This window comes from Teleopsis dalmanni, chromosome 2 (genome assembly GCF_002237135.1).
Source record: "Teleopsis dalmanni isolate 2A chromosome 2, ASM223713v2, whole genome shotgun sequence".
NCBI lineage: Eukaryota > Metazoa > Arthropoda > Insecta > Diptera > Diopsidae > Teleopsis > Teleopsis dalmanni.
In genome coordinates this window covers 177,697,421-177,720,387 of record NC_051847.1, presented here as the reverse complement: position 1 = coordinate 177,720,387, position 22,967 = coordinate 177,697,421, and the positions used below count along the sequence as shown (strand labels likewise).

Below are 22,967 nucleotides of genomic sequence, written 5' to 3'. Positions count from 1 at the left end.
ATTTATCAAGAATTAATCGGTCGCAATTATCGTGTAAATTAAAGCAAAGTTCAGCATTTTTATTCTTTTTGGGTCTCAGGTGAATGAAAAACATCAATGAAGGGTATAAGCTGCTCATTGTCAAGGCAATAGCCATTGCACACGGACGAAATTATTAGAATCGGCTGAATTAAAAGATATACATGTTTTTTTTATAAAATAAAATAAAAAAAGAGCTAATAAATTATTGCGCAAATCTATTGTATCATTGATATGCAGGCGGTCTAAATGCAACGAGCTTATCGCTTTGAAAGCAAAAAAAAGTTCATATTTTAAATCGATTTGGAATATCATAATTTTTTTTTAATAAAAAAATGGTGACAAGTACAAACATTAACCATAAAATTATTAATCTCTGTCGCAAGAAAATATCGAACAAATTGCGCAAAACTTGGTATTCGATTCAAACGAAATAACTCCGCATTCAAATACTCACGATCTTCAATGCCGGGCATTACATTCGTTTCAGTGTTTAATGCATAAGTATAGACAGCATAAAGAAAAAGAAAGTAAAAAAGCAAATTTTAATTTATTATAAAAATAAATAATACAATTTTAAATAAATCAAAAAAAGTTATTTTTTAAGAAATAACAAATTTTGTGGTAAAAATGCAACCTAATATAAAAATAGGTGCGATCAGCTCCGATCCTGAGAAAGTGTGTATACAACTACAACATCTTCGGAGATGGTTAGATGAAAATCCTCAAATTAACGCTCGTAGAGATGCTGAAACTTTGTTGTTTTTTCTACGAAACTGCAAATATGATTTGGAACGTACCAAAAAGAAGATCAAAAGGTGGGTCTACATTATTATGGAAAATTGATTCTTAGGCAACAAATAAATCAAAAATTTGGGTCGTAAACTATTATAAGTCCATATTTCTCAGAGCTTAGCTCCATTTTAAACATAGTTATTATTATGTAAAGTACCTATGTTAATACCTGTTGAACTCCAAGCTTCAGTGGTATATACAAATGCAGTTGTAAGATACAAAGCCTCTTAAAATATTTTGGACCCATCGATTTTGTTTAAATAAATGTTTTCATATATTCATATCTTTCATAATACATATCTCTCTGTCACTGACCAGAATTCGCTTTACTTCACTTATTGAAAATCAAGATTTTTTTTCTAATCGTACGAAGTGGCATCCAATCGATCGTAAAATTAAATAAATACTTTGTTATTCAAGGTACACCTATTGCAGGATATGTAGTAGGACATGAACCTTGTATTACAAATTTTTTATTTATTATTTTTTCCACTACAATAAAAAAAGGTAGTGAGCTCCAGTTATTTAAAATGTTAACTAGCTAATGGATATTCTTTGATTTTACCAAAGGTAAAACATTAAGTTAAAAATAATATAAAAAATCTGTGTCCATGTTATTGATGAGATATATACGTTTTAATTAAAATAAAATTGGCGAGTATAAAATGAAATATTAATAAAAAAAACTATCACTTATATATAACTCAGGGCATCAACTCAGGACCCGAACTAAAAAAAAACACCGATATTTTTACCGGAACGAAAATCAAAACCGATCCGATATATTTTTTTTTGTCTTGAACCAAAACGAAAAAAATTCCGGTTCGATACCCTGATATAACTACCGCAACTTCAATATCTTTTACATTGAACATGTATAATATTTATTTCCTTTCTTAAACTATATGGTATATTAATTTTATATTGGACCGCTATTAGAGTTAAGTAAATACCAACTTATATTATTTAGATACATATATTATTTAGTATAATAAAGCCTTTATTAATATACTATTTTAATTTGAAACTAAAACGTTTACTCTAACTCATAGTGATGGAAGGTTTCTATTTTTAAAATTAGAATCAACAATTCCTTAATAGAATTCCTTATTTAATGTTAGGTTAATCTATTTGACTGTAGACCTTTTGGTCTCTAACAATACCATATAAAGTACAATCTCTATACAGATTGTATAATGGACTTATTTAAAAACTGCTTAAAAACTCAATTTTTGAGACTGAAGCACTACATTTTCTTTTTTTTATTTTGAACAAAGAACCTGTGTGCCGTGGTTCTAATAGATACGTATTAAGTATGTCAAAATAGCAGTACAATGACTCCAAAATATAAGTTTATTACAATTCCAATTTAACTTTTTATTACATTTAATAATCAACAATAAACTTTAGATCCATAATAGATTCAATTTTAGTCTATCTTTATAATATTTTGCATTTTCTAAAGTATAAGAAATCATAAAGACTAGTGACAGTAAATAAAACTTTATTACTAATAAATTTGTTTAATATATACATATGTACAAATATGTTATTTAAAAATTGTATAGAAAATAGAAAACGTGCTTTGAAGCAAAACAGATCTTTATTGATCACAAAACATGCAATCATATCATGTGAGGTATAAAACTTTAAAATATAAATTTCCTATTCAAATATGGTTATATAATTATTTCTTAATGTAAAAAAAATACTGTAATTTAAATTGTAAATCTAACATGAAGTAGTGAAGTGATGCTAATTTAATATTCTATAAGTACTTGTTCTATACGTAGACCCTGATGTACAGTACATCCCGCTATATAAGTTATCGAGCTAAAACGAAACAAGTATGCAACTACAGCTTACTATAATTGTATATATTATGACATATAATAAAAATATGTCATAATATATACAATTATTTAAGAAGATATCTTAAACATTAAATTACTAATTACTTAAATTTACAAATTATTTATAATTTGTATTTACTATAAATAAATTTACTCAAATTCCCAGAGAAAATAATCGAGACAAATTAATAAAAAGTATTACCATTATGTATATATTTATCGTTTTTCTTACTTGACTACAAAGATCAGATTAGAATTTTAATCTAAGAAATTTTATTACCCAAAACGATAAAAATCTTTGATCCCCATTAAATGATAACAAAATTCTAACCAGTTCTTTAACCTTAATCTAATCTATAACTTACTAAAAGTATATTTAAAAATTAAAAATTACTTCTTGTCAAATCAAAGTTTAAGTACTTTTAATTAAACTATTAAATGACTAATAGTTATCTATTAAACCTATTTATTATTATTGTATAGTTTTTACCAAATGCGGGCTGAACGTGTAGAATGGTTTGCAAATCGAAATCCATTATTACCGGAATTACAAGATCTATTACGGTTAGGTGTGTTTCTTCCCGTGGACGGAGTTGATGCAGAAAACCGCAAAGTAGTGATAATAAGAACGGCGGCACATGATCCTAAATTACATACACAGAACAATGTATTTAAGGTAATTGGATGGTGACAATATTTTAAATAATATATGTATTTAAAAATAGAAAAAAAATAATTATTAAATATTTTAGACTAGTAAAATGATACTTGATTTATTGCTGAAATTTGAACCAGAAAATTGTGCAAAAGGTATAGTGGCCATATTTGATATGCAGGGTGTACAGCTGGGTCATGCTCTACAACTAAACCCAAAACTCATTAAACGATCTGTTGAAAGTTGGCAAGCATATCCATGTCAACCGAAACTGTTGGAATTTATCAATACACCAACTCATGTCAATTTAATATTAAATACTTTTCGGTAATTATAAGTTCTAAACATTATTAATAAATATTATATCAGTAAATTTATTTTTAATTATTATTTATAGTGTTTTTATGTCGTCAAAGATGCGTTCCCGTGTCGTTGTACAGAAACGTAATTGTTCAGTTAAATGCAATAATCTTCCAGTTGATATAGGTGGTACTGGACCAAGTTACCAAGAGTTGGCAATGAAGTGGAAGCAATTAGTGGAGCAAAATGCTGATTTCTATGTTGAATATGATAAATATAAAAGTATATTAAACACTTAAAGTTGATCAAAATCTATATTATCAGTACTTTTAATTGTTAATCAATTTAAACTAAATACTAACCAAACTAAATATGTTTGGTGTCTTTATAAAATTATAAATATATGTCGAGATTATAGAATGCAATATAAATTTACTCTAAGTATACTCTTTTATAATTAATGTGTAGGGATTAAGATACATTTGTTAAAATTTTTTATTTTGAATATTTTCATCTTCAATAGCCATATAAAAACAAAACAAATTAATGACTTTTTCCCTAGTTTGATAAACGGATAACTATAGTTCTCTTTTCTTAATAAATTCTAAGGATCTTACCAGAGGCATCTCTTTCACCACTTTTAGACTTTGACTAATTAAACACCATTCTGTATAAAATTGTTGCAGATTATGAACAAAAAAAAAAATTCTTCGTTCAATGAAACGCTAACTATACCTCCCTATTTCTGTTGAAATATTGTCAATGAAGAGAAGATTCTTAGAATTTGTTGTGACTTCTTTGTCACCATAAAACTTCTCTGTCATTATAACAGCTAGGAAATAAGATAAAATATCCAGACAAAATATCGGAAATCTAAAAATCATATTACTAAGTGCATGCTAGGCTATTAAAGAAAATTGGGCAGATTGAATCAAGCACTAGCTTAGCTGCATTGCGTTAAGTAGGATGACTTTTTTAAAATTGTTAAAACCAATATTGATTGATTATTATTGTGTTATAAATAAAAATTTAATTATTTATATTATTTTGTTGAGAAAATTTCGAAAAGTACTGAAATGCAACAACCAAATTTTTAATTTATTTTTAATTAATTGAAATTTGTTTTTGCAATTTAGTACTATTCGAAACCGCTCTATTACATACAATAGTCTCTATTAAGTAAAATAGTCGATGCCGTCATAACAGACGTTGAAATCAAATTTGTTGGGGCTATAAAAAAAATAAGAATGAAGATAGTTACATAAACTACTTATTTTGGGGTACTTATAAACCAGAACCAGTTGCAGCCCGAATAGTCTATATGACAAAACACAAAAATGGATTTATAACGCGTATACATATATATGGGTTAGAATAAATGTGGTTTTAAGCCAGGAAAGAATTATAGTAACTAGATATGTTAATTTTTTTTGTCTTCTTATGACTGCAAACGTCTAGTCTATTTAAGAAATGCACCCATTGTTCTAATAGAAATATGTATCTTAATCTAAATTAAATTTAATATTGCATTTGTATGTAATAATATCCCTTGTATTTATTTTTATTAATTATAACATAATGAGTTATGTTTTAAATGTATACTTTTATTGAAAACCATCATATTATATTATGTATTTATATTATGTATTTGCATATATACTCGTATATATATATATTTATTTTGAATATTTCACATATGAAAATATTTTTGTATATTATTGTAATAACTTTACATGACCATATAAATGCTTTTATCGTTTCCATTTAAAATATTTATTTATTGCAGTTTTATTGTGCAATATTTTCCACTTAAATATTTTTTATAGTACAATATATTAGTATAAATAGATTTTAAAGTACATATGTACCCTATATTTTGAAAGCGGTGCTAAAATATAATTTATCATGTAAGTTCATATCAAAATTCTTTTCTTGTAAAGTTAATAAAAATATTTTATAAAAATTGAAGTCTTTATTTACTCTTACACTTGTTTAAAATATTTTTAATGTATTGTATATACATATATAGTAATTTATTAACATAAGACTTTTAACTACTCTTTTATAGCAAGTACGTAATAAAAATTCAACTAAAATAACAACATAAAATCCAAACGTTTATAGCGTTAATCCATTTTAAATTAGATTATTATATTTTTTTTTTTCAATTGAAACTACAAGTATATAGATTAGCAATGAGGCTTAAAAGGATTAATTCTATTTTTATATCACTAATTTAATAAAAGGTAATTTAGTGTAATATAAACGGTATTGTCACTTGAAAATGCTTATTACCAAATAAAATGTTTACTAAGCTTAATAAATCCAGGGATTATTCATATATTACGTATGCGTTTTTTTTATTGACCCGGAAAGAAACCTAATACTTTTTCAATTTATTTTGTTTTTAGTTTTGTGATGTCAAAAAAAATGTGTAAATTATATGATATAACTATTTACTTGGTCATTTTATACTTTATACTATTTTTAAGTAACTGTAAACAGGTTTTTTAGTTTCGGATTGAAAAATAATTAAAACTAAAGCTAATTAGGAATTGACAGTAAGACAACAAAATTTATTCGGCCCCTTAAATCGTATGAAGCCTTATTTTAAATTTAAATTTAAGCTTATCTAATATAAAATTAAATTCAAATACTCATATTTATATATAGGAATATCTAATAATTATAAAATTGTTCTTAAATTTATACGTTTTCATTATATTAATAATATTTCAGTACTACATTTTATTGTGCTTTTGTTAAAAATAAAAAACACTATCTAGTATATTTATAAGAACAAAATATTAAAAAAAATCACTATTATTTTTTAAGTTCTTTATGTATATGTATTATTATTATTATTATTGTGTATATTATACTTAACACCTAAGGTAGTTCTTTATAAAAATATATATATACTTTTATTTAATTGTTTGATTACATTCATTAAATGAAGCAAAAAAGGAGTTTTGAAGCTGCTAATTGGTTAAAGCTACAATTAACAAAAATATAAAATATAAAAAAAATAAATTTAAAAAAATATTAATTTAAAAATTACATTAGATTACAATATAATATATAATCAGACTTAATTTCTAAAAATTATATCATGTTTTCATGACATATTAAAAATAACACGAAATTTTCTTCAAGCAAGCATACTTCAACTTAAATCGATATTAATAATAATTTATCCGACAGGCAATTTGCTTATACGACTATATATTTATATAAATACTCGTATATGAAATATTTGTATAATTTTAAAAATTACTTAAACTGAAAACTCCGCTTGTCTAGCGAGTTTCATCGAATCCTATATTTGCCGTTCATCCTTTGCTGTTAACTTATCAATGAGTTCCTGTAAAGGTGCCAACTCCCGCCGTTCAATTAAACTAAATTCCTGCACAAAGAATATAAAATGCTTAAATGATGTATTTAAGTGTGCCTCCTCTCCAAGTGTTACAACTTCCGAAAAATGTTGATGATATATATGTGCATAAACACGGAACAGACGCTTAAGTATGGTCTTGGCTATGTTAAGAAAATTCTTTGGAAAAGGTATACCAATTTTAGATGGAAATAATGTTTCATCATCTAATTGATCCTGCACCCAAGTCATAAGATAGTCAATGTATTTTGGTGCACTACATTTAATTGGTTTCTTTACGGTCAATCCATCTGCCCAATGATATTCATACTTAGGTCCAGCTGACATTATACCACAACTATCTTCTGTACAAAATTCAGTTATCGTACCGTACAGCATATTTATTTGATTGAAAAAATCAACAGCTAATATATATAAAAGAATAAATAAATACATAGTTTTAATAAAATAGCCATAAAGAATTTAACTTACTGTTAACAGCGACCCATTCATTTAGATCCTCTCCATCTGGTAATGCTACTGCATTTCTTAAGTTTCCAGAACCCAAAGTGGCCGCAGCATGCTTCATTAAATCATATTGATGGGTACCCTCAGGTATGTTTTTTTTAGGTTTAAAAGTCTTACTGGAACGTGACCCGCTATAACATTTTAAAAAGCAAGTTTTTATATAAGAATAGTTTATATGAAAGCTATATTATAATTTTAATAGATGAGTCGAAATTTGAGTATACACAAAGATGCTTCTATCGAAACCATAAGTTTACATAAAACTTTTAGGTATATAATGTCTGTTTTTGCACTACTCGTATATAGACTTTTCAAAAATAAGCATATTATTTTTTGTTCTATAAATAAATTATATTAACTTAAAAACTGTATACAATTCTAATTCTTGAAATAATTTAGTCATCAAACATTTATTTTTATAACACATTACATATATTAATTACATTACATATATATATATATTATATATTACATTATATATATTAATTTTAGTCAGTGAACCCTTTCTTTCAAACTTTGTTAAAGATGTTATTCCGATTTTTTTCATTTTTGAATAAGCAAGAACCAGTCAAACCACATTATAAAATTTATTTATATTATCTACACATACTACTCAAACATGCTTCTTTTGAGTACTTGGAAAGCAATTAAGTCCAGTTCTAGTCCAATTGACTTATAGCTCCGCCACACATAAGATCCCAATAAACTTACATCTAGTTTTATTTTCAATTACCCTGTTTCCTCACATCCACTCCTATCCCAACACATCACTTTTTATTTACTGCTACATTAATATTTCTGTCATTTTATTTTTGTATTGCACATTTGGTCTTGTACCTCCTATATTTTCCAAAGGATGGTGGAACGATTAGAGACGTTAATAAACATATAACAATTAATATATTCAAAGCCGAGCTAACTAATATTTTTGGCAAAACACATACTTCTAGGTATAGTCCTTTTAGTAGTAATAAACAGCGTTTAGTCGTTTGGATAGAAAAGTAATCGTGGCAACACAATTAGTACAGCTCTCTCTCTCCACACTGTGTCCGTTATTATTTTTCTTCGATAACACATATTACAAAGAAACTGATATCAGTCCAGTTGAGTACAAAGTACTAACTATCCTCCATATTGCAGCAGTGTTTACTTCGAAACTACGTTTGCTAGCAATAAATTTTTCAATAGGTCTCTGCCTGACATTTCTAAAAAAGAAGATCGCCTTCTTCATGCATTAAAAGCTGTCGTAGCTTAATTAATCTCAAGATTTAGCTAAACACTTACTTGTCACACCTAAACACATCAGATCACAATGCTCAGTTGCAGTTCTACTCCCCATACGTTACTAGACTGATGTCAGTCAGAGGCCTTCCTAGTGCAGCAAGCCTATCTTTGCCAAATAGTGGTCACGACTTATTTAACACGTCATTTGTCAATAAATGCCCTAATTGCACTTTTACTCCTTTCAAAGCGCTGTTCTTCTATCTAAATTTCTAATCGAAACCTATGGCTCCGCCATACGTGCACCCACACGGTTATCACCATCTTACACACAATCATTTTTCTATATCTATGTATGCCACTCATGTTTCCAATTATATACATTTTTACAGTCCACAACAACATATTTTCGACATTCATTGGATATTATCCAGAAAAATTCTCACATATATCATATATTAACTAACTGTGTTAGTTAACAATGAAGCAGCTTACGTATCAATCATTTATTTATTTATTATAATTAATTACAAAATATAAAATCTTATAACTAAGATAAGAAAAAAACGAGCGCTATCTGCCAAGGCCTTCAAGCTGAAGGCTTATCAATCATTTAGGTTATGTTATAGTAATAAAATATAGTCTGCGGAAGTCGTTAGCACAAAATCACGTTTATCTTCCATATAAGCAGGCATACAGACATATGAGCATGGCCAGACAGAAACTTATTGTCGAGTTAAAAAAAAGTGAACTCACAGATCACAATACGATGTCACCTTTATCTTGATAATCCTAACACAATTCTACATTTTTTTATTAACATAAATTTTTGAGCTGAAAGCAATGAAAACAAGACATTTATTTTTTTGACCTGCTTTAGTACTAATAGAGATATGTATCAAGAAGTACTGCAACCGTATTTTCCATGGGTCTTTCAAAAGATTAGCTAGATATGGAGAACAGGAGCTTGAATGAAATACAATTATGGAAGTTACGTACGACTGTAACAAAATTTAAATATAATTTTATTTGTAAATATTCTTTTATTAAATTTCAATTTTTCAACACTATTCTGAATTCATATAAACATAAATTTCAATTTATATAAACATTTATATATATTAACGTAATATGTGTAGTTACAAATAATATTGTAATTCATTGTAGACGTATTTCACAACTAAAATTCTTAATATATATTATTTAAAATATAATATTGTAATTCATTACAGACGTATTTTGCAACTAAAATACATACATATTTAAAATATAATTTTGTTTATAACAAACAAAATTTTATTTTATACTTTAAATTAATTATTAGCCAAAATATGTGATGCAATTTTGCTCTCAATTTTTTCCCTTCTTGTGGTTCATTGATCTCCTTCTCCTTCTCCTTCTTGATCTTCAGTTCGTTCTCTCTTAATTACCAGCATCACGGTTATAAAACCGGAACGATTAATACGTATTTGATATACTTTGCCATCTACAACACGTCTAAATCCTCTAGGTTTACGGTCTAATTTGTCTCTCGGTTTGCTTTTAATTTCGTCTTTTAATTCTTGTGGCCATTCTTCTTCTGGGAGTACTAGTTTCGTACTCAGACTCGGTTGTTCTAATTGATTTATACTAGTTAAGTCTTTTGCCTTATTTTGTCCAGTTTCGGGCGCAAGAGGAACCTTACTTAAGACGCTTATAGCATTATTAGTGTTAGTTTTATTATAGCCAATACTCGGAACTGCGAACGGTAGTGGTTGAATTTGATTTGTACTTAAATGCTGAGGTGTACTAAGTGCCGTGTTATTTGTGTTAATTGAAGGCTTATTGAAGAGCGGCAGTACTATCGCAGTATTGCTGTTAATTAGATGGTACGTAGTCTTGTTTACTGTTCGCAGTAAGGACACATTATTAAGATTGCCTATGGCATTAGTGGTGTTTGTGGAATTATTTTTAGCTTTTTTAAGATTTGGAATATTATTACTATTTTGCGCACCTTGTGAGGACTCATTGGGATGTTTTCCTTTATTGTTTGTATTTAAATCAAGACTTAAGTCACCAATAGTTATAGTAGTACCTATAGCTTTCAAGAAGTCTATACCCAGAATTATATCATTAACTACATTAGGTTGTACCAATAGTTTAAGAATCACTGTACGCTGTTCAAACTCGATCTTATTACGTATTTCCGCCACGGTACCTTCCATTCGGACTTGCGTTGCTCCAATTTTTTTAGTTAGTTCTTCACTGATAAAGCTTCGCGTAGATCCAGTATTTAATGTTGCATCCACCATCTGGCCACCTATTATGATTCTCGCAACAAGGCGTTTACCATCTACTCTGAGATTGTTTGAAGTTTTTGGTTTGCTCTGCTGTTGTTGTTGTATCCCGCTGGGACCTGCTTGTGAAGTCTTTGTGAGATGAGTCGAATGGCACTTGGTCGTAGTTGACGTGGACCCGGCCGTTCTTGGAACCTGTTTGCTCTGTGATGTGCTCTGTGTTTGATCTCGCGTTTGGTCGCTTACTTTCGTGGAACTAGATTGGGTACTCTGGTCATTTTGCGCGTTAGACTTACAGCAATTAATAGTTCTGACGTTTAGTTTACCGCATTTCCAACAAAAGAGTAAACGTGGATGTTCGCAGTTGTTTACTAAATGCCCATGATTACCGCATTTGCGGCAAGCTTTCTTCGGATTTTTGATTTTTAAATCGATATATTGCGGTAATTTGCTTAGATTTTTTTGTAGTGCTGCATGTTCTTCATTTGTTGGTAATTCTTCTACAGTTCTAAAATCGTGCTTTTGATCCATTTGCCAGTTATTACCAAATGGCTTGCATTGTTGACTAGCGTCACTAACCGACTGCGGTATTAGATCACGTAATCCTGTTACATAGTCCATAAAAGATTCATGATGTTTATCTCGACGAAAACGTATTTCATTTTCTAGTGTATCCAAAGATCGAATAGGTGAGAAAAATCGAAGAAAATCAGTTTTAAAATCCTCCCAATGATTCCAGGTTCTTATATTAATATTATTTTGAAACCACAATAACGCTTCACCTTTCAATAATACCACCATGTTTCTAGGAATTGTGTTAAGGTTAAGGCCACATACTTTTGCAAGTTCTTCCACTCGTTCCAAAAATTCAAATGGACTCTGAACACCAGTATATCGACATGCCCATCTTCGAAGTTGTTCCATGGTTTGCAGACACATATCACTATTCGGAGCTATCATTTTTTGTGAAAAAGGATCTTGAAGTTTTTGCGTGAAAGTTGGTGAATCATAATGTCTGCGAGAGAACGCGTTTTCAACATTTTCGTCATATTTTTCTTCGCAATTGTAATTAGCCAAGCGTTGTTGCAATTCCTCAAAGGTATTTGCTTTTTCGAACTTGGACTCGTCTGCATAATTCAAAACTTCGTCATTTCGCATATTCAACTTCCACGGCCTGCTTTGATTGTAGGGATCTTCTGGATTTTGATCAATACATTCTCTATTAATTCTAAATTCCTCCATATTGTTTCGGTTATAATCACGTCGTATTGGAATCTGGTTATGTGTGTTCTTGGGTGCCAGTAATAAAAAAAACCTTTTTTTGTATTTACGGATTTACAATAGGCCTAGTGCGTGTCCAGAGTAAGTCAATAAATATTTCCTAGACTTGTTTTTGAAAATAAAAAAAATTATGTCATATTAAAATATGCTTATTAATAAATATATGCTTAAATTATACATCTCTTATTTGAATGTATTTAAATAATAGTAAATAGTTTCCCAAATTAATTAATTTAAAAGCTTAATTCTTTATAGTCATTAGGACACAGACATTAGAACTATAAAGGATCTACGTAATGAGAACTCAGTTTTGATGTATGTTGTTGTTGGTGTTGAGATCGGACTTCACCGTAAATGTACTGTGTTTTAGGCAATGCTGCCGCACTTGGTGGTGAGAGCTTAGCTTGGCGGTTAATGAGAAATCATATAGCCAAAAGATTAGTATTTAATGATGCTGAAATTCAATAGTCCTGTTAAATACCCCAAAATTTGCAGATGACGAGAATACAGTCTTCCTATGGGTACTGCGATATCACACTACCAAAAAGGTTAACACTTTAAAGTACTAAGAAATTAGTATTTGTGTATGGTGATACGGATGCTGACAGATGAGTTTGCCCATTAAGCATTACTTCTACAAAGTTATTACGCTGTAGAGTGAACTGCGCAAGGATTTGAATTTAAATGTGATTTAATATTTGTTATAATGAATGTTACTTTGGATGTTAAGAGATTAGACTTCACAAAAAGCAAACATTAAAGCTGCTAACAGATTAATCACTCTGAACGTTACGCTGAGTGCTGATAAATCAACCTGTAAGTTCAGTTATGAGAGGTGCTGAGATAGAAATGCTTAAAATTAGTATTTTAAACATGCTGAAAAATCAGCCTTTCTGTGTGTCATTCTGAAAGATCAGACTGTCATAAATTTATTATGATATTATTTCATATTTTATTGATATATTAGATACTGAGATGAGACTTACCAAGAATTAGTAATTACAGGTGCTAAAAGATTAGCCTTCCTGTGATTTGAGTGCTGAAAAATCAGCGTACAAAAGAATTATTATTTACAAAATGTTAAGAAATCTGTTTTTGCTGTATTTTATCATCGATACTGAGACTTCAAACTGACAATATATCTAGTTGTGACATCTAGATTTATTTCGCTTTATACCCAATACACGATTAAACCACATTTCCCTACTATTCTTAGAGTAGCTAATAACTCTCACTATAATCCAATTGAACGGAATACAGTATTTAGTAACTATAGCTTAAAGGTATGTTTTACAATATATTAAGTAGAATGCTGAAAGATCAAATTCATATTTTCTTGTAGCCTATTATTAAATATAGGTATTACTGGGAAGTGACGTTATGAGAGTATTTCTAATCCATATTTGCGATAGCAAACAGAAATATATTAGTTTTCAAAAATATATACCTGTTAATTGATTTGCTGTCAATGATGCAAATTACTCTTTAAAAGATTAATGGCTAATATTCAATTCTCATTAAAGTATTGATTCGACGTAAGATATTGGTTTAGTGTTTAATATCACACACTTAAGAGCCACTTAAGTGTGCATTGTAAAACTGGGTATAAATATAGTGTCATTAAACAACTTAGTAAACTATAAATCAGGCTTCAGTTCAGTAAAATAATTCTATGATATGAAAGGTTAACTTTACTAGTTTTATATGGTTTTTCTCTATGGTTTTTTTTGCATTGTGGAATATCGCTTTCATTGCAAATAATTATACATCTTCTTCGTCTATAGTTTTTGGAACCTAAATGAATAGTTGTAGTAAAAATTTGATTACACAGTAATCCCCCTATAACGCGGTAGATTGGTTCCGCGTTATAGAGGTATTCTCGTATATCCCGTATACACACGTGCAAAGGTACGCGAAGCTAATTATGAACTGTACAAATCCGAGGGATTGGAATCGCATAATATGAAAACATGTTATAAGGGTACCGCGTTATAGGGGGGATTACTGTATATCACTCGATATATACTTCCATAATTACTTCCATGCAATTTTTTTTATTTGTAATTATAGAATCAAATGAATATATTATGCAGAACCTAAATAAAAGACTGTATTCCATATAAAATATATTAACATTCAGTAAAAATTTTTAATTATAAATTGAAATTAAATAGTTATTAAATAAAAAAAAATCCTAATAAAAAAATAAAAATAAAGTTTGACTGTTAAAATCAACCGAACAAAATCTGTTTTTTAATTAACATTATTTTTTTCCAATTGTTATACAAAAACAAAATGATTGCTTTAAAAGATATTAAATTATCTTGAAAAAATAACAGCATTTACTACGTATTTGCAAAACTTTTCTTGCGGCTACTGGCGTGGGAGGGTAGAACAGCAGGTCGCTGCACTTTCTCGAAAATTTCGATAGAAAGAACAAAAACTTAACAAAATAAGAATATTGAGAAAGTAACATAAAATTTTAAACATTTCCATTTACTTACAATAAAAACTCCATATTGCTGTAAGTTACTGTAATTTAATGCTTATAATTATATTAATAATTAATACGCGCTCTAAATTGTTTTCGGATTTATTTTTAGCAAATATGACGAATAGGATTTATACGCCTTGAATAGAATCAAATCGTTAGTATTCAACACTACAAGGATTGTTCCATAGGCGCTTTAACCGTAAAAAATGTTTTAAACTTATATGCAAACGTGATCGCCGACTTATATATTTAAATTCTTTAAATTTCAGAAATTTTATTCGTCTTCTCAATCCTCCGTCGTCTAATTTCTTTACACTCTTTAACACTTATATTCATTGTTGTTCTGACTTTACATCATTTTTTATCAGTTGCAACTTTCTTAGATTGACATATGTTTGACAACAAACTACAGTACAGCTAAAATTTGTTTATTATTAAATCATACATAACAGATATATTCACACAAAATATGCAAAGCATACAATAAATATTTCGTCTACTAATAAATTAAGAAATATTATTTTTAAATTAAATTTTTATTTTTTATGTATAATCGTATATTTGTATAATATTAATTGTACATAATCCGTACGCATTCATAATGTGTCATCAACTGACTAATGTCTACTATAGTAATATAAATAGATCGTCCTTCACGATTCGTATATAACATTCTAAACTCGTGTTAAATATCTCAAACCATTAAGTGTTAAATTTATGCTAGTAATATTGCGAGAGATGTCAAAATGTGGCGTAAAAGTCAAATGTTTAACATTTCAAAGTATGAACAAATTTGTTAAATATTATTTTCAATGTGATTAATTAACTATTGCCACCTTAAAGTGTATTCACACTGTCTCATTCAGGAACTTGCTCATTTATATTAATGTGTGAAAGTTCATATTATATTGAGCTTCTTTATGCAATTGAAAGAACTTTTATAAACTTAATAATATAACAATATACTTAATAATATAACACACTAATAAATTATATTTATAATTGTTATATTAAATCTTTTACATATATTTTATATATCAATTAAAAATTCAATTAATGAAAACAGAGATATTATTAATTACTTACTTCCTCAGTGCCTTTGCTTACAGCTCAGCTGTTGTTTGTTTACATTTTATATATAAAGCATAAAACAAATATTTCTTATATTGATAATTTCTCTTTTGGAAAGTTTATTTTTAAGGGTTGCATTCCACTTTTTTTTGCCTTAAATGAGCTGATTTATTGATAATGACTTTATTTATATGAAAGCTATTTGTGAGGTAAATCATTAATGAGCAAAACCAACTAATATTATATTAAATTATTTGCTTTTGGAGCCTTTAGATTAATGTGTATTTAAAATTTACAAATAAAGTTGCATAATATAATTTCTTTGTGTTATGTCAAGTCTTGCTCCATAACTTATGGTACACACAGAATGTACAATCGCAATGTTACTGCTTAATTATTATAAGGGTCATGTTATGTAGTATCATGGGCTCGTCATGTTGTTTTCAATGCAAATTATAAAATTGAGAGACAGAGAAAAAAGACAATATATCGATTTGAATTTGGTCATAAGAGACAAGGCTATCTATTCCTTGTCAGTTTGACAAAGCAGTATTATTTAGTAATAAATGTCAACATTTGTGTCTTTTAGAAGCAAACTACCATAATTTCTGTGGCACTCTACATAACATGCATTTTAGTCAAAGCCCAAAAGAGACAATTTTAACGAGCTCATCACACCTATATAACTTGGCCTTAATAGATGTTATTATTAATATGTTAATTAATTTAATATATATAATTTAATACAAATTAGCATGCTTAACAAAAGTCATGTAAGTGATTTTTGTAAGATTTTACTTTCTTAGGAGAAGATGTGAAAGATAAATAAATCGGACATGGCTTTTAATCACAACAGCATTAGGAGAGGTAAATATTATAAAAATATGTACGAATTTTAACTAATAAACATTTATTTGTAATTGATACAAAAAGTGCATTTGGATGCTTAAATTTTAAACGTCTTTATATTTTTCTGAAGGCCTATCGAAGGTAAATTATTAAATAAATATTAAACATAATACAATTTTTTGTAGTAGAAAAAATTTAATACATAAACTTATTAGAAATTTAGACAAATTAGTGCCAAATTAGTATATTTCATAATTCTGGTATGGTGAATAAATAAAAGAGATTTTTTTGTGATATTATACAAAGAGGCACAATTATTTAAAATTTCTTGTCAGTTTCTTTTTTTATCTTCTTTGCTACGTATATTCAGAAAATGAGTATCACTTATTATATTTCATAGCATTTCATCAAATTATTTAGATGTGTTTTATATTATTTTCATAAAAAAATTGCGCAACTTGATATAAAAGAAATCAAATTTTTGACAATGTAAGGAAGTGCTAATAAAAATATTTTAATAGCAGTGGTATTTTTACATTGTGATCAAGAGTGTCGTATTCATATATATGTTGTACAGTACGTTCAAAAACCTCTAAAGCAGCGAACGAAATCTGAACACACGTGGTAAGCATTGTGCGTACCAGTTCAACTCTCAGGGTTTATTTATAAATTGGATCCAGTGTATTTTCTTTTAAATAAATATGGTAAGTATTAATTTTAGTTTATATATTTTGGATAAATAAGTATTTAATATATAAATACTGTTAAACAGAGTACTTAAACAAGTTAATTAAAAAATTTGTAAAGAACTCATAACCTTAGCATAGTGCTAGGCCAAGGTGGCACATATTTTAATAAAATGTGAAAATTTATTAATTGCAGACGAGTCTTTATGTGCTCTACGAGCACGCGGCAGGTTATTCGCTGTTCTCCGTGAAGGAGTTTGAGGAAGTTTCAATGTTTTTACCTCAAGTTGAGTCTTCAGTGACTGATATTGGTAAATTTAATTCAATCGTAAAACTGGCAGGCTTCGCACCCTTCAAAACTGCAATAGCTGCTTTAGAAAACATTAATGCCATTTCGGAGGGCATAGTTCCAGAGTCATTGTTAGTGTTTTTGGACGATTTCTTTTCCAAGCTTAAAAAGAAAAAATGTACGCTTGGTATTGCTGATGCAAAGTTAGGTGCAGCCATTACAGAGTCTGTTGGTGTGCAATGCAGTCATTTTGGTGTCGTTCCTGAAATAATACGTGGTATACGGTTCCATTTCCATAAGCTGGTTAAAGGTGTGCCTATATTTTGATATATTTATTAAATAATTCCACTAATAATAAATACTTTTTAAGGATTTACTGATAAATCTGCGGGTGTTGCGCAGCTTGGTTTGGGCCATAGTTATTCGCGTGCTAAAGTCAAGTTCAACGTACATCGTTCAGACAATATGATCATTCAAGCTATTGCACTACTTGATCAACTTGATAAAGACGTCAATACATTTTCTATGCGTATAAGAGAATGGTATTCTTATCACTTCCCAGAATTGGTTAAAATTGTCCCAGATAATCATATGTTTGCCAAAGCAGCAAAATTTATCAAGGATAGAAAGTCTCTAACACAAGACAAATTAGAAGAACTTGAAGAAATTGTTATGGATTCGGCAAAAGCGCAAGGTATAATTGATGCAGCAAAAATGTCAATGGGTATGGATATATCCATAGTTGATTTGATGAATATTGAAATGTTCGCTGAGCGTGTCGTCAAATTATCAGAGTATAGAAAGAAATTGGCTACGTACTTACATTCAAAAATGGAGTGTGTTGCTCCAAATTTGCAATCGTTAATTGGTGACCAAGTGGGGGCCAGACTTATATCTCATGCAGGTAGTTTAACAAATTTATCTAAATATCCTGCATCAACAGTACAAATATTGGGCGCTGAAAAAGCACTCTTCCGTGCATTAAAAACACGTTCTAATACACCTAAATATGGTTTAATATATCATTCCTCGTTCATTGGACGTGCTGGATTAAAAAACAAAGGACGTATATCACGTTTCTTAGCTAATAAATGCTCAATAGCATCGCGTATTGATTGCTTTATGGATCAGCCTACATCGATATTTGGTGAAAATCTAAAGCAACAAGTTGAAGATCGTTTGAAGTTCTATGAATGTGGAGAGGTTCCTAGGAAAAATATTGATGTAATGAAAGAAGCTATTGCTGCAGTAAAAGAAGAAGCTGTGCAAGTAGCCGATGCCAAGGCTTTAAAGAAGAAAAACAAAAAGAAGAAACGTAAGTTAGAAGAAGCTGCTGAGGAAGAAGTGAAACCTAATGGAAATTCCGTTGAAGAAACCGCAGTTGCAGCCGAAGAAAATGGTGTTGGAGAACCAAAGAAGAAGAAAAAGAAGAAGAACAAGAATAAGGAAAAAGAAGAGTAAACTACTACCAACGTATGTGAAATGATGAATAAGAAATTTATGCAATTAAAATAAATTAAATAACAAATGAAGTTTAGGTACGTATTAGTTTAAAAATACAAAATGCAGTTACAATAATAATTTTGCTTTTAAAAAAAGTTGATAGAATAAGAATTTCTGTTTTTACTATACGACTGTATTTTACAATTAAGATAAGATTTGAACACTTCGTTACATGTAAATAAATATGTAATTCCCATATATATGTAATTCTTAATGTAAAATTTAATAAATATATTTTTTACAAAAATACTTTTATTTTATTACAATTTTTAGATAATGTTCATCAGATATATGAACAATGTAGTGTCACAATAAATGTGTCCAGATATTGAATAATGATTAAATTGTCCATCTTTGCGCTAGGGCTGTATGGATACTACGCGGTTAGAATTAGTCAAATGGGTGACGCTGTTAAGAGTTAGGTTATGGTGTTAATATTTTTGGTGATACAACCATAACCAAGCTGGGTTTGGAAATATAGCATACATAAAGTGTAGAGATACATTTTTCTTTATCCGATTTTATTAGAAGAAGAGTTGACACATTTTGAGAACTATGTTGTAATAACAGCATAATCTCTAGCACAATAATTTATTGAATCATAAGTGAAGTAGTACTGGTATAAGTTATATTTCAAAAACCGTTTCAATCCCGAGTCACTTACATGGTAATTCTTTCATTATGAGCCATTTACATTATAACAGTTTAATTACCGATGGTTTTGCAAAGGGCTTAATAGATCATTATCTTTTTTTCCTTATTCTGATAGAATGTTGTAGTAGTTGAATTTTATCAAGAACTGATGATGTATGTGTTAATAAAATAAAAATTATAGAAATTATGTAATATAGATTCTAACATCATTATTCGTAAATAGTCTTGTTAAAATATTTTTTTCAGAAAATAAGAATGTTCACTTGTTTTTTCGATTTCCCATCGTAATTGATTTAGTTTAAAAAAAATTCGAGTACAGATGAATAGTTCTTCGGTGATAAATATACGTTAACCATCATTAGCAGTAGTATTATTATATTTTAAAAACCATCCCTCTTTATAGTGGTTTGATATTATTAGCAAATCGAATTAGTATTCAAACTGATTTAAGCATTATAACCTCTTTTCAACCAATGTCCATATTAGTGTACAGAAAATAAATAAATACTCCACTAACAACAAATTTATATTATTCTAACATTTTCCGAATGAATTAAAAATTCAAATTAATACCACATATCGTTTAAAATTATATATACATATATTTTTTTAGTAAAATCAAGAGAAAAGTAGCTTTTAATTGCTTATAAAGCAAATTTCAATTGAAATAATTTTAAATACAATATATATTTTATTTGTTATTTAATCTTTATACATAATTCATATGTTTAAAAACATCATTTTTCATTATTTTTTTTTATATTGTAAATCTGTAAATTTTACAAATACTTCAATGTAAAATTTCAATTTATTTTATTTCATAATCATACAAATTATTTAATATATTTTTTTTTTCAATAAAATACTACAAAATACAACAAAATTATTAACGAAAATTATCACGACATATAAACATTTCACAATATTAAAATTTTTAGTACTAAATATATATATATATATAATGTTATTATTATTTTAAGTTATATTAAAATATAACTTCTAGGTCCATATAATATTATATAAACATATTTATAACAAATATTGCATTTCACATAAATTCTATCGACTGTTTATTTGTTTTTTTTTCTTTGTTATTTATTCTAATTTTCTTTAGATTTAACAAATCTAAACTTAATAATAATTTTAATGTATTATTCTTTTGTTTTCTTTTCTGTTATTTATTTTATATACACAATTATATTATGATCAATTTATATGCAAAAATAAAAAGTTAACAATATCATTTTGAATTGAAGTAAAAAATAAAATTAAGATATCTTTGACAAAATTATATAGCAAAATTATTAGGAATGTTAATTTCATTGCAACTAATTTTTAATAAAAATATATTAAATATTGCACAACATTGCTTGTGCGACAGTAAACAAATTTAATAATTTTTAATTATTTTTTTTTTATATAAAAATATTTTTTTCATTATAAAAAAAATATTTTACTTATAAATACATAATATTTAGATCCAATAAAAATATATATGCTTATCAATTGCTTTGATTGTGATGATTTAGCAAATTTGATATATATAATCATAATATTGAATAATTCATTCTAAACATAACCAACACCAATTATACTAAATATTAATATTTAACACAATTAAATAACACTAATTAATATTAACATGCTAATAATTTATTAAGTTTTACATATATTAAATGTTCAGTTTCTTCAAAAACTAATTGAATGTGTTTAAAATTAATTCAATTTACTTTTAAGACATTTTCTATTTTATTTTATTATTATTTAAAATAAAAGTATTATATTGCATTTTTATTTCATTTAAATATCAATTGCGGTATTTTAAACATTTAAATTTACAACCTTTTATTTTTATTTGTTACAACTATTTTCCATTTATTATTTTATTACTTTTTAAAACAAAATTTTAATAATATTAGCACAGGACGGAATGGGATTTGAAAGTTTTAAATTTTGAAATACATGTAAAACGAAAAGAATAAAAAAATAAATTTTGTTTAAGAAGAAAACAGAAAAAAATCAAGTTATATATATTTTCTTATTAAATAAAATAAAATGTTTGATGAATAGCTGGCTCAGAATAATATTCATTAAATTTAATTTTTAAATAATACATAATGTTACAGAAACAATGTTTTTTCTTGTATTTAAAAAAATATATTTTAAACAAAAAAGAAAAAATAGTTTAAATATTTAATATTGTTTTACTTTTTTATTTTGTCTTAAATGAAACAAAAAATACATTGTTTTAACAATATATATATTAAGAGAAATAATACATATTTAATTAATTTATTACTTTTAACAGAAAAACTAAGAGTTATTTGCTTTTAACAATATATATTCTTAAGGAAACATTAAAGTATTTATTTCTCAATCAAAAAATAATTTTATTAATATATATTTTTACAAAAATATATTTAATTAACTTAATATTTTTAACTGAGAAATTAAAAGTATGTTATTTTAACAATAGATTTTGTAGAACTAATAAAAAAATAAAAATATAAATTGTAATAATATTGTTTATTTAATTTTTTTTATTTTTCAACTGAAAATGTAACAATTGTATTGTTAACAATATATATTATTGCAGAAATATTGTATATTAAAATAATTTTTTATGAGTATTTAGACGTAGCTCGGTAAATCGTTAACATTGTAATTTTACAAAAACAAATATTCACAAAACATGATTACTTTACCAAGCATTTCTAAATTTCCCTATTATTTCTCAACAGAAACAATAACACAAATAATTAATAATTTCATTAATATTAATTGTAACAAAATTATAATTTAATATTTTTCAACTGAAAATCTAATAAGTATATTTTAACAATAATTAAAATATAAATTATCATAGAAATATTGTTTATTTTATTATTTTTGATTTCTCAACTGAAAAACTAATAATTATATTGATTTTAACAATATATATTGTTACAGAAATATTGTAAATTATAATTGTTTATTTTTTTCAACTGAAAAATTAGTAGTTACATTATTTTTTCGTTACATATTTATACAAAAATATTACGTATACAAATTTTAAACTGTAAACATAAAAATTCTATTAATTTAGTAAGTAATATATATTGTTAAACCAATAATTATATTT

General features: G+C 27.1%; 3 protein-coding genes across 4 annotated transcripts; 2 read left to right on the top strand and 1 right to left on the bottom strand.

The window, feature by feature from the left end:
* Window positions 1–597: 597 nt before the first annotated feature.
* LOC119681698 (retinol-binding protein pinta) lies at window positions 598–3,936 on the top strand. Its single transcript, XM_038094957.1, has 4 exons — window positions 598–836; window positions 3,150–3,342; window positions 3,419–3,648; window positions 3,719–3,936. Exons 1-4 carry the CDS (start codon window positions 649–651, stop codon window positions 3,918–3,920), a joined length of 813 nt encoding a protein of 270 aa, XP_037950885.1. The 5' UTR covers window positions 598–648; the 3' UTR covers window positions 3,921–3,936.
* A 2,805-nt stretch (window positions 3,937–6,741) lies between these two features.
* On the bottom strand, window positions 6,742–15,229 carry LOC119686214 (MOB kinase activator-like 1). 2 transcript variants are annotated; one of them, XM_038100725.1, is made up of 3 exons: window positions 14,805–15,173; window positions 7,487–7,653; window positions 6,742–7,419 (listed from the first exon to the last, which is right to left on the bottom strand). In XM_038100725.1, exons 1-3 carry the CDS (start codon window positions 14,816–14,818, stop codon window positions 6,941–6,943), a joined length of 660 nt encoding a protein of 219 aa, XP_037956653.1. In that variant the 5' UTR covers window positions 14,819–15,173; the 3' UTR covers window positions 6,742–6,940. The 2 variants fall into 2 exon arrangements, with proteins under 2 accessions (XP_037956653.1, XP_037956652.1); XM_038100724.1 differs by lacking the exons at window positions 6,742–7,419; window positions 7,487–7,653 and adding an exon at window positions 9,945–12,405 and having other exon boundaries at window positions 14,805–15,229.
* Window positions 15,230–17,251: 2,022 nt separating this feature from the next.
* LOC119686212 (nucleolar protein 56) lies at window positions 17,252–19,383 on the top strand. The gene is made up of 3 exons (XM_038100723.1): window positions 17,252–17,418; window positions 17,597–17,999; window positions 18,060–19,383. The coding sequence occupies exons 1-3, from the start codon at window positions 17,416–17,418 to the stop codon at window positions 19,148–19,150; spliced, it is 1,497 nt and encodes a 498-aa protein (XP_037956651.1). The 5' UTR covers window positions 17,252–17,415; the 3' UTR covers window positions 19,151–19,383.
* The last annotated feature ends 3,584 nt before the right edge of the window (window positions 19,384–22,967 follow it).

Bases quoted from the DNA above. Each gene is read 5' to 3' on its own strand.
- LOC119681698 (XM_038094957.1), top strand. From the start codon at position 649: ATGCAACCTAATATAAAAATAGGTGCGATCAGCTCCGATCCTGAGAAA. The intron at 837-3,149 runs GTGGGTCTACAT...ATTATTGTATAG, and splicing joins ACCAAAAAGAAGATCAAAAG to TTTTTACCAAATGCGGGCTG. The intron at 3,343-3,418 runs GTAATTGGATGG...TAAATATTTTAG, and splicing joins CACAGAACAATGTATTTAAG to ACTAGTAAAATGATACTTGA.
- LOC119686214 (XM_038100724.1), bottom strand. From the start codon at position 12,261: ATGGAGGAATTTAGAATTAATAGAGAATGTATTGATCAAAATCCAGAA.
- LOC119686212 (XM_038100723.1), top strand. The intron at 18,000-18,059 runs GTGTGCCTATAT...ATACTTTTTAAG, and splicing joins TTTCCATAAGCTGGTTAAAG to GATTTACTGATAAATCTGCG.